The following is an 11,138-nucleotide window of genomic DNA, read 5'->3' as shown; positions in this document are numbered from 1 at the left end:
GGAAGGGGAGGATCATGGAGATGTGGCCATGTGCTTCCATTTCCACCCCCCCCACACATGTCACCTCGTTCCCCATCCCAGTCGACCACAGACCCCCAATCTACCATATATCCCTCTCTCCAGACTCCACTCAACCAAGGCAGAGGGAGTGGCCTTCCCCTACTGTCCACCATCCCCTTGACAGATGGCCTGGAAAACCTATCTTACTCCAAAGGGTTTATTGAGACAATTTTTTTCACATACAAGTTGGGGCAAAAAGGAAGGGGCTTATGAACAGGAACCTGAAAGGGGAACCGAGGGCATAAGGTGGGACCCAAATAAAGAGTGAAATAAATAGAGGCCAAAGTGTGGAGCAAGGAGGAGACTGACAGACTATCACACAGTGATAACGTGGGGTGGGTGCCATTAAAATCCCATTCCTTTATACAGATATACAGAGAACTAGGGGCACAGGGCCCACTCCACCCTCTCTCTACATCTCAAGGAGGGCCTGTGGCTAGGACAATGCCCCAGAGGAGTGGAGGCCCTTCCCAGGAAGGCCTGGCCCCAGAGGCTTGGTTAGTGTTGGGAAGCAAGAGGAATGGACTGAGGTCCAAAAGGACAACCTGGGGCCCACATAGGAGGGCCCCAGGAGACCCCTCTCTGCACAGCCCTTCATCTGATGAATGAGGGAGGGTGGCACTCTAGGAGGGAGCCTGGCATCTTCTTTCATCTTGGTCAAAATCAGATCCCAAAGGACACCCAGCCTGGGCTGTGTCAAACTCAGGACGACAGCTATGTCAGGAGTTGGGGTTGGGGCATGAGCAGAAACCCCAGAGGCCATCCTTGAGGGGTGACTCCTGGGGAAAGGGCCTTTAGCACCACCAGGCTCCAGGAAGATGAAAGAGGCCAAGACTCAGAGCCTCTGAAGGTGAGGCTGGGGGCTGCCTGGAGAGACAAAGGCAAGGCAGCTGGTTAGGACAGTGCCCCTCACTAGCTCCAATTCCTCCCTCTATCTTCTCCGGGAAGCCTCATTTATCCCACAGGACTGTGGGCTTTGGCACAACCCAACTGACAGGCAAGTGGATCATGGAGGTGGGGTGGGTATAGGGGTGTCTTCTGGGGCAAGGACACTGGGTGTCTGCATTCCTATCTAGAACACAAATGGCCCTGATCCTTACCTCAGCCCCACTGCCTGGCCCCGCTCCCTGACACTGTGCAGCCAGGGCGAGGCCAGGTGGGATCATACGAAGACCTTGGCTAGGGCATCAGCACCAGCACTGGCAATAAGTGCCTTGCTGGGATGGCAGGCCACTGCATGGATGGCCTCCTCATGCTTCTTGCGGTGGGCCGTGATCTCCTGCACACATGTCTTGTTGTCTAGGCTCCATAAACGCAGAGAACAGTCGTGGCCTGCGCAGGCGTGGAACAAAGGAGGTTGTTTCAGCCCAGACCTGGGGTTTGAACCCTCACCTGCCCTCATGGAAAGTCCCTGGGGCAGAAGCAGCTCAGCTCTCTTCCTCCCGTGCCTCTGCCTTAAGGATATTCTCTCTGTCCCCATTGCGTCTACCATCCTGCTAACTGTCAAGTATATGTGAGGACTCTGGGAGGAATGCTACACACAACAGGCAGCTCTCAGCCTACAGGGACACCAAGCAAGAGCAGCTGGAAGCGGTAGGGTGTGGCTTAGTTGATGTGTATTGGCTTGGCCAGCCCACTGTCCTGGGTTCTATCCCCAGTACAACAACAACAACAACAACAACAACAACAAAGAAAACAGCAGACACTAGCTCCAGGTGATAAACAACCTCAAGCCTTCCAGACAGAGGGATGGCCACTAAGGGCCTGGCACAGGCAGCAGGCAGCCAGTGAGGACTGATGGCTGTGGGAACTGAGGTGGACGACACAGCAGCAGAGCAGCCTAGGCTGGGCCTCTGTTGGGCATGAGAGGAGAGGGCCTGACTGGCCTGAGGCTCTGCTCCTCAAGTCAGCTCAGCTCCAGGACTCAGCCCAGAAAGCAGAGCCTCAGATCTTAAGATGCTATCAGGACTGGGCCTAATACCATCGGGTAGGGAATAAGGAGACCTGGGCGTGGCTGCTCAGCCAGCAGTACATGGCATCGTCAGGCAGAGCAAGCTGATTCACCCGAGCCTCCCCACAGCCTCCACTACCACTGCCTGCACATCTACAAACACATGTGCACACCCTCGCTGCAGCTGACACTAGTTTGAAGGCCCTATCTACTCATTCTAGAGTAGATGGCTGCTGAGCCTGTATCTGAAAGCAGAGATGGATCAAGTACTCAAACTCTGATCCCATCACCACATGCCTACAACACAAGAGCAACCCCTCTCTCCCCCCAGGCAGGGCTCCCAAGGAGAGTCAATGAGGCCGACGTGGGAACTTATAGCACACTCAAGAGTAGAGTTGCCTGACATGGCTGTAGCCCCTCTCTTTGCCTCCAACCCTCCTGAGGAAGGAGCAGCAAGAGGCGCTCAACTTACTTCCTGACATCAAGAACACGCCATTTGGGTCCACAGCTAGGCAGGTGACTGCATCCAGGTGGGCCACCATGGAATGCACAGATTTACCTGGAGAGAGGATAGAGAGTGGCTGGGAGTCCCCGACAACTACTAGCCTTATTTGGGAAGCTGAGGGGCTGGGAGCGGGAAGTCTGAAAACCTCTAAGGTAGACACCAGAGTTTGGTAGTCTTGAATGTCCCTGTCCCATGCTGCCCGTACCCCCAAAAAACACAACGAGGGGACAATTAAGGCTGGGCCTCACCTGTTCGATTGTCCAGGAACCGGATGCCCCTGTCGTCGTGTGCAGTGATGGTGAGAGGCTGGCTTGGGTGACTCACCACCTGGTTGATCTGTGCTGGGCCTGGAGGGTCAGTGGGAAGAGTGGGAGAGGCAGGCCTGAGGGGAAAGCAGGGCCGGACAGAGGCAGGAGGGGCAGGCCACTTCTGCAGTTGGGAACGTGCCTCCCAGCCCTGTGTGTCAAGCTAGCTGGCTACCACTGAGCCTTGCTTCCTTCCTGCTTGTGGCATATGGTAACATTCTCTTCTCACTGATGGCTAGGTCCCCAGAACCACGGGAGGAACTGGGGTCCTATGGGCACTCAGCCCCCAGTCTTACTGGCCTGCCTGGCTAAGGGCCCTTACCACTGCTCCCTCGAGACTCCAATGTGAGAAGGGCGCTGCCAGCTTCCAGGTCATAAAGAACGGTATCACCAGAACGAAAGGAGGCCACGACATGGGCAGGTTCAGTGCTGGTGAAGGCCACTGAGGTGGGAATTCCATGTTCTGAGAGTACAGGGGAAGAGAGAAGGCTACTCAGAGCGCTGGTCCTGCCCTCCTCAGGAGCCACCAGAGTCCTGGGCTCTGTATCCTGCTTGTGAGACACTGGGGTCAAAACTCACCTCCATCCATGGGGAAGGTACAGAGGCAGCTTGGACCACTGCTGCTGGGATCCCAGATGCGGACGGTGCCATCGGCAGAGCAGGATGCTAGGCGCTGGGAGGTGGGACTGAAGGCCAGACCCCACACAGCATCCCCATGGCCTTCCAGGACATGGCTCAGCACACTTGGGTCTGGGCAGGCCGGGAGGAAATAGATTGTCAGGGACACCAGCTACACTGATTGGCCCAAGGGCTTTATCTTTGCTGGGACCTGGGTGGCTGCCACTGCCCACAAGCTCCTCTGACTCTAGGGCTCAGGAACAGCTCAAGAGCTTAGAAAATGAGGCTTCCATGTTCACTGTCTCTCCAGGGCCAAGGTCAGCAGCTCAGGGGACCAGTGGAGCACGAAGGAAAGCTGCCTCGGCTCCCCTTTTAGTCCCTGCAATGTCTTTCCCTTCTACTTTCTCAGGCTCTGCTGTTCAAAGGACCTTCTGTGGTCTCTCTCGCTGTTAAGTTCACATGGTTCTGGGTCAAGTCCTGCTGACACCTGAAGTCCACTTAGGATTGATGCCTGACCTTCCCAAATGATCATTAGTTTGACAGGAAATGCAACTCTGTATTCTGCCATAACCAATTTAGCACAAAGCCATGTTCAAGAGTAAACAGCACTCAGGAGGCAGAGGCAGGAGGATCTCTATGAGTTTAAGGCCAACCTGGGTCTACATAAAGACAACACAGTGAAATCCTATCTTTTAAAAGAGGGGTGGGAGTGGGGTTGGAGAAATGGCTCAGTGGTAAGAGCATTTGCTTTTACTCACGACCATCTGTAACACAGAGATACATGTAAAAAGAGCTCACTAAGCACCAACAAGTTAGGCAAGGGCACTGAGTAGGAGGGAACTCTGGGTATCTCTTCACATTAAAAAAAACTACTTAAAATTTTTTTATTTAATTTTATTCTTTTATGGTTACCAATGGTGGTAGCACACACCTTTAAGGGAGGGAGGCAGAGGCAGGTGGAGTTTGAAGGCAGCCTGGGCTACAGAATGAGTTCCAGGACAGACGGGGCTAAACGGAGAAACTGTCTCAAAAAACGAAGCCAACCCAAACAAAAAAACAAAACAAAATAAAAAACTTTTTTACTTAAGCAGAGATGGAGTCTATAATAAAGACATTTCTTTCTTTCTTTCTTTCTTTTCCTTTCTTCCTTTCTCTCTCTCTCTCTCTCTCTCTCTCTCTCTCTCTCTCTCTCTCTCTCTCTCTCTCTCTCTCTCTTTCTTTCTGTGTAGCCCCAGCTGACCAAGAACTCAGCAGTTCTGGCTCACTGAGCTCTGCTTGTCTTCTGCCTCAAGGGCTGGAATTAAAGGTGTACATTACTACATGCAGCCTATAAGACATTTTTTAAAAATGTACTTACCCTCTCTTAAAAAGAAAAAGAACTTTAAAAAGTTTTAAAAAAATACTTAAAAGAATTTTTTCTTAAACTATATTGTGAGCACACTCTTTCTCTCCCCAGCTCTCCCCAGATTTTCCCACCTCCTTACTGCCCAAGCAACTTCATGTTCCTTCTCTCTAAAAGACTAAAACTAAAGCAGAAGATTTTAAAAAAAGAAAAAGAAAAGGAAAAATAAAGGAAGGAAGGAAGGAAGGAAGGAAGGAAGGAAGGAAGGAAGAAAGAAAGAAAGGAAGAAAGAAAGAAAGAAAGAGCCAAAAATGAAAGAAACATAAAATTTCCCCCAACAACATGGAGTGTGTTCTGAGTTGTCAGCCACCCCTAGGCATGAAGCCTGCCCTGGAGTGTCACTGATAGACCTAGTGACTCTGGCTCAGAGGCAGCTCATTTCCCTTCCTCACAGAAGTCAATTGTAAATAGCTTCTTGGTGAGGGATAGGACGTGGTGTTCATTTCTCCTAGTAAAAGACTTTTGTCTGTTTGTTTGGTTTTTCAAGACCAGGTTTCTCTGTCCTAGAACATACTTTGTAGACCAGGCTGCTGGCCTCAATTAAAAGTGTGTGCTACCATTGCCAGGTAAAAGGCTTCTTAAAAACAGACTTAAAAACTAGTTTTAAGACCTTGTTTCAAAATAGAATAAACAAAAACACGGGAGTTAATATAAAATGAGGTCCTCAGGAAGGTGAGAAACATCCAAGAACATGGGTGAGGGTGTTCCCAAGACAGTGTTACCCACTAATTAACTCTTTTTTTAATAACAATAAAAAATATTTATTTATTTATTATATGTAAGTACACTGTAGCTGTCTTCAGACACTCCAGAAGAGGGCATCAGATCCCATTACGGATGGTTGTGAGCCACCATGTGGGATTTGAACTCAGGACCTTCGAGAGCAGTCAGTGCTCTTACTCCCTGAGCCATCTCTCCAGCCTCCTCCTATTTAACTCTTATTCCTCCATCTACCTGCCCACTTACCTGCTCATCTGTCCATCCCTCCCGCCTGCCCTGCCCCGTGTCTGGTCTGCACAGAGACAAGGTTGCTCTGTGTAGTCCTGACCACTCTGGTACTCTGTAGACCAGGTTGGCCTCAAACTCAGAGATCCTTCTGCCTCTACCTTTCAAGTGTTGGGATTAAAGGTGTGCACCATTGCGCCTGCTGGCTGCTGCCCAGCACGTGTGTGTGTGTGTGTGTGTGTGTGTGTTCACGCACGCAAGTATGTGAGAACCCAAGTGGTGGCAAGATGACAACTCATGTTGGTGTTGGTTCCCTCCTTCTAATGTGGGTTCTAGGGACTGGACTCTGACCATCAGGGGTGCCTTTACCTGCTAAGCCATCTTGCTGGTCCTATGTAGTGTGTTATTTTGAGACAAGACTTTTCTATGTCGAGCAGGCTGACCTGGACCTTAAATTAAAATCCCCCTGCCTCAAACTCCTGAGCACTAAGATTATCACTTCCTCTTTAACTTTTTCTTGGAGTGGAGAAGACTTTTCCTCCCAATAGGGATTCACTATGTCCGGGCAGTAGCTTGATTGTTATGTGGCACAGCAGGCCTGAAACCCAATACATAATCAAGCTGGTCTTGAACTTGTGATTGCGGTTATCCCTCCTGCCATTACTGCTCCATTGTAAGATGAAACAGCAATTTTTTTTTTTTTGAGACACTATGTAGCTCTAACTGGCCTAGAACTTAGTATGTAGACAAGGCTAGCCTTGAACTCAGAGCATTGTTTGCTTCTGCCTCCTGAGTGCGATTAAAGATTTATGTCTTGTTTTTTGTTTTTGTTTGTCTGGTTTGTTTGTTTTTGAGATATGATTTCATGGCCTCAAACTCCCTATGTAACCAACAATGAACTTAGCATTCTGATCCACCCAGCTCCTGTGGTACTGGGATGGGACCCAGAGCTTCACTCCACCTACTTACTGATCCCCATCTCCAGCTCCTCCACTTAACTCTTAAAGGGCTAAAGGACAAGGCCTCAACTCCCTGCCATTTATGGTCCCCCCAATGCTTCTCAGCTCACCTCCTCTGTTTCTAACAAACCCCTGACCCACAATAAGACCTTAGCTGATCCCCAACATAGTCCACCAAGTTGACCAAGCCCATTCTGGCCCTGACCCAGGCTAGCCTCTGCTTCCCCAAAAGCCAGCTCACACTGTCCCTCAAATGCAGCCCAACTCTCCCCTCACCATTACGCCTCATCTCCCTCCGCCCACTCTCTTAACCTTAAGTCAGACCAGGAAGCTTACAGTGCTACTTCCCAGAGCTGTGACAGGAGGAGGGAGTGGCAGGGTCTGTCCTCACCATAGCCATCATATGGGTCCATGTTGAGGTCAGGAATCTTCCAGCTGTGGATCCTGGCATCAGCCCCACCACTGTAACAGTACTCGCTGTTGCTGCCCATGGTGACTGCCAGCACCGGGCCCCTGCAGGGTGCAAGGGAGAGGCGATGCAAGGCAGCTAAGGCTCAAGCCTTCCTTGCTCACGGGAGCTTGAGGATTTCTCCTAGCTTTTAGTTTTGTTTTGTTTTTGTTTTTTCAAGACAGGGTTTCTCTGTGTAGCCCTGGCTGTCCTGGAACTCACTCTGTAGACTAGGCTGGCCTTGAACTCACAGAGATCTGCCTGCCTCTGCCTCCCAAGTATTGGGATCCAAAGTACATGCCACCATGCCTGGCTCTTCTAGCTATTTTTAAATATCATTTAAATGTATTTATTGTCATATATCACAATGCGCATGTGGAGGTCAGAAGACAACTTCTGGAGTTGGTTCTCTCCTCCTAGCACCTGAGTCCTGGGGATCAAACTTATGTTGTCAAGCTTAGTAGAAGGCACCTTTAGCCACCTAGCCCTCCCATCAGTCAGTGTCCTTTCCTAGGTATATCTTAAGGATGCCATGAGGAATTTGGCATCTTTGCTCTAGGGGCCTCAGTGAAACCACAATGGGAACCAACATGGCCCCTGAGTAAGGGGTATGCCCAAGCCTCCACTGCTCCAGGTCTCCAGGGCAGCAAGAAGCAGCAGCCCATCTATGCTGCTGGGTCGCAGGGCTTACAACAGGCTCAGCCATCTCCCTACCTGTGAGCTCGGAAAGCATGAATCGGCTCCACATCCAGTGCAGCATTTCTGTGGGAAAAAGAGGAATCCCATCACTAGGACCCCAGGTCCTAAGGCCCCGCACCCTCCAGGGTGGCACCCTTACTTCTTGGCCGTAACTGCCTTCTGCAGGTTCCACAGTTTGAGTGTGCCATCCTCAGAGGCAGTAAGCAGTGCTGACTGGCTGTGGTGGAAGGCCAGGGAGCGGATGCCATCGTAGTGTGAGCGGAGGGTAAACTTGGGGTTCCATGTCTTCTTGAAAGCGTCTTTGCTGTCAGACAGCTGGGGATGGGGAGCTGCCTCAGTGTCCTCTTGGATTCCCCAGCACTCATACAAACACTGACAACCACCCATGAACTGACTCGACTAGAACTGACGGTCCCCAGCCTGATATTTCTTTCTGTGTGCCTCAGAAGAGCCCTTCACACATACTCAGGTTTTAGCAGCAAGGGAGGCTCTGGAGGGGCCAGAGGAACCTGACTCTTTGGGGCCTCACAGTTCAGAGGCCTCTAGGAAAAGAGAGGCAGGTCTTTCCTAAACACACAGAACCGGAAACTCTTAAGGATGAGAAAGGGACACCAAGGCACCCTAGCCTCCTCTGCACAGACCAAGAGGTTGTCATGAGGGAGTGACAAATTATGTAGGACTTAACCAGTACCAGGGAAGAGGACGTTTAGGAACAAGGTGAGTATGTCAAGGCCCTGAGGCAGGAGACAGCAAGGCTGGGATACACAAATTCAGAAACATGCCACACACACAAGAAGAAGGCAGAAAGGTCAATGGCAGGCACGACAGTGGATCCCTTAGAAACCGGCAAAGCCCCAGAGTAATGAGAAGCCACATGGGCTGCAGAGCAGTGGATGACAGTCGGTCCTGGCCTCTCTGGGGAAAGTCAGCATAATTGCAGAGATAGGTCCCGAAGCTTCAGTCACAGGGAACGACCTTCACTATGACTTGGGAACCAAGTTCTAGGACAGGGGAGTCTGGAGACTCGAGCCTCAGACCCCGGGAGAGACACTCTGAAAGCACGTGCCCTAAAAGGTGAGGCTGCTCACTCTGAGTGGAAGGCCCGGTCTGGGAGAAAACATGAGCTGTCAGGCAAGCCTCAGCACCCCCAGACCCCTTCACCTGCGATCAGCTAGATTTGCACCATGATTCTTAGGAACTAGATTTGTGCTCAAGTGGGTTCCCCCTCTCTGAAGGACCACTGTGGGGCAGGTTGAGGGATGCTGCACTACAATCCCAGGTAGATCCTGCCCAGCCTCTCTTCTACATTCTCCACAGGTCCCCAACCTCACTGGGGTCAGTAACCTGATCTTCTGCCCTGGAAAAATGCATCCGATCCTACACCAGAAAGTCCCAACGACCCATCCAAGGTGCACAGCACAGAATGCCAGGCATGAGGCTCTTCATTCCAGCCCAGCTGCTCCACTCAAAACCATCTCCCCACATCCCCCAAGAGGGAGGGCATGGGGAAGACCCTGCACCCTCTAGTGAGGCCCAATGTGTTGGAGCTGCCCAGGGGCTGTGGAATGACCTCTCACAGTTCTCACATGAAAGGGACAGAACCCAGGCCTGTAACACGGTCAGAGCTGAGCCTGACTGATGGGGTACCCCAACAACTTACATCACAGCTGAGGTCGTTGTCATTGGTGACGGTGAGATCTGCCAAGTCCCCCAGGCTCACCTCCCCGCCCCCGATAGTGTCCATGATGAAGACGTCTGAGGAGAAGCCAAAGGAACCTGGTAGGGGGGAGGGGTGGGTGGGGCAGACAGGGCCAGGGAAAGAGAAAGAGGCAGAGAGAGGCGGAAAGGATGAGGAGCAAGGAAGAGAGGCAGAAAGACAGGATCAAGAATCACAGCTGGAAAGGAAGACAGGGACAGACAGACAGACAAGGGAAGACAGACAAAAAGAGAGGGAAACAGACAGACAGACGACCTTTTGGGACAGGGAGGCTGCAGACTGGAGGCTGGGCCTTACCTCTGAGGACACAGAAACCCCAGGCTTAGCTCTGCAGCCTCCCTCTGTCATGAACCCCAAGGGACTGGAGTGTGGGGCTGAAGATTACCTTCATGAGGCCGGGGCTGGGGTGTGCCAGGAGGTGGGACAGTCACTTTCGGGGGCAGCCCATCCACATCCCGGAGGTCAGCAAGAATTCCCTGGAGTTTGACCCGACGGCTTTCTGCATGGAAGAGGGATGAGCAAGGGTTGGCCACCAGTTCTACTCAATCTCTCAGGGAAGCCCCCTTCACTGCCGCTGCCTTTTCTGCAACAGGGGAAGCTATAAAGACCTGACCCCAGAAAGGGACAGACTGAGGAGACAGACTGGCAGGATCCCAGTGAGAGGTGGCAGGCAAATCCTGGCCCTGCGCTAGACCCAGAAGACCTCACGGCCCTTCTGGCCAGGAGTCACAAGACAGGAAGACACAGCCCACGCCCCTCCTTCACCATCAGTTTTCATCCTGCCCTCTGTTTGAGCTAGATAGGCACTGGTCACCTGCTGTAAGGACCAGCGCTTGACTTCTGGCAGAGCTGCTTGAATACAGCTTCCAGGGACTTTCCAGGGAAGAGTAAGGGCCTGGCTCTGACTAGGGGCTTGAGCTATCCTTGACCCACCTCGGGAAGTATATCCGTCCGGGCAGAGCCCTGGACAGGAAGCAGCTGAAGCATGCAGGGTCAGATCCTGCCCTAGCCAGGCCTCTCAGTCAGTCCTCAACTCACCCAGCTCATGGGGGTTCCCCTCTGAAGTACAACGTCGAGGATCTGGAGACCCCTCTCCATCCTCTCCTGAGCCCAGGAAATCAAACTCATTGATGGCATCTTCTGAGTCATCCTCTTCATCCTCGTCCTCCATTTCAGGCACTAGGGCCTTGGATGGGAGCTGGGACGGGAAAAGAAGTGGGGATAGGGGTCAAACCCACCTGGCTCCCAGGAAAGGAAAGCCACCAGCTCCTTTCCCAAAGCCTAGATCCAGACACTGTGTAGTGGGCACTGGGCACTCACACATCTCTCCTCACACCTCCGCTGAGGCCCTCCCCAGCACACGGCTCTCAGGAAGGCATATGGTACAACCCCTAGGGGTATACAGAGACACACAATTGCAGGCAGATGAGCAGAAGCCTGTATCTGGGCATAAAACTAACAGTGATAACACGAGGAGCATCAATCAGTGACTCATGGAAGGAGCTTTGAGGCATGGCTTCACTCTGCCC

The 11,138-nt window shown here is 51.9% G+C and overlaps 1 protein-coding gene across 5 annotated transcripts in view; it reads right to left on the bottom strand.

Annotated features, from left to right (window-relative positions):
* Positions 1–201: 201 nt before the first annotated feature.
* The window catches only part of Strn4 (striatin, calmodulin binding protein 4), a 25,043-nt gene continuing 14,106 nt past the window's right edge, over positions 202–11,138 (bottom strand). For 2 of the 5 annotated variants that reach the window (NM_133789.3, XM_006540446.3), the window contains exons 7-18: positions 10,648–10,807; positions 9,995–10,108; positions 9,553–9,668; positions 8,032–8,207; positions 7,908–7,955; positions 7,137–7,258; positions 3,401–3,571; positions 3,144–3,284; positions 2,765–2,863; positions 2,484–2,570; positions 1,161–1,392; positions 202–927 (exon numbers count right to left, since the gene is read on the bottom strand). In NM_133789.3, coding sequence (NP_598550.2) covers positions 1,223–1,392; positions 2,484–2,570; positions 2,765–2,863; positions 3,144–3,284; positions 3,401–3,571; positions 7,137–7,258; positions 7,908–7,955; positions 8,032–8,207; positions 9,553–9,668; positions 9,995–10,108; positions 10,648–10,807 — 1,404 coding nt within the window. In that variant the 3' untranslated portion in view covers positions 202–927; positions 1,161–1,222. Of the gene's footprint in view, positions 928–1,160; positions 1,393–2,483; positions 2,571–2,764; positions 2,864–3,143; positions 3,285–3,400; positions 3,572–7,136; positions 7,259–7,907; positions 7,956–8,031; positions 8,208–9,552; positions 9,788–9,994; positions 10,109–10,647; positions 10,808–11,138 lie in introns of all 5 variants that reach the window. The other 3 variants (NM_001039878.2, XM_017312408.2, XM_017312409.2) reach the window with 2 other exon arrangements.

Source organism: Mus musculus, chromosome 7 (assembly GCF_000001635.26).
Source record: "Mus musculus strain C57BL/6J chromosome 7, GRCm38.p6 C57BL/6J".
In the NCBI taxonomy this organism is placed as follows: domain Eukaryota; kingdom Metazoa; phylum Chordata; class Mammalia; order Rodentia; family Muridae; genus Mus; species Mus musculus.
This window is presented reverse-complemented; position numbering and strand designations above follow the sequence as displayed.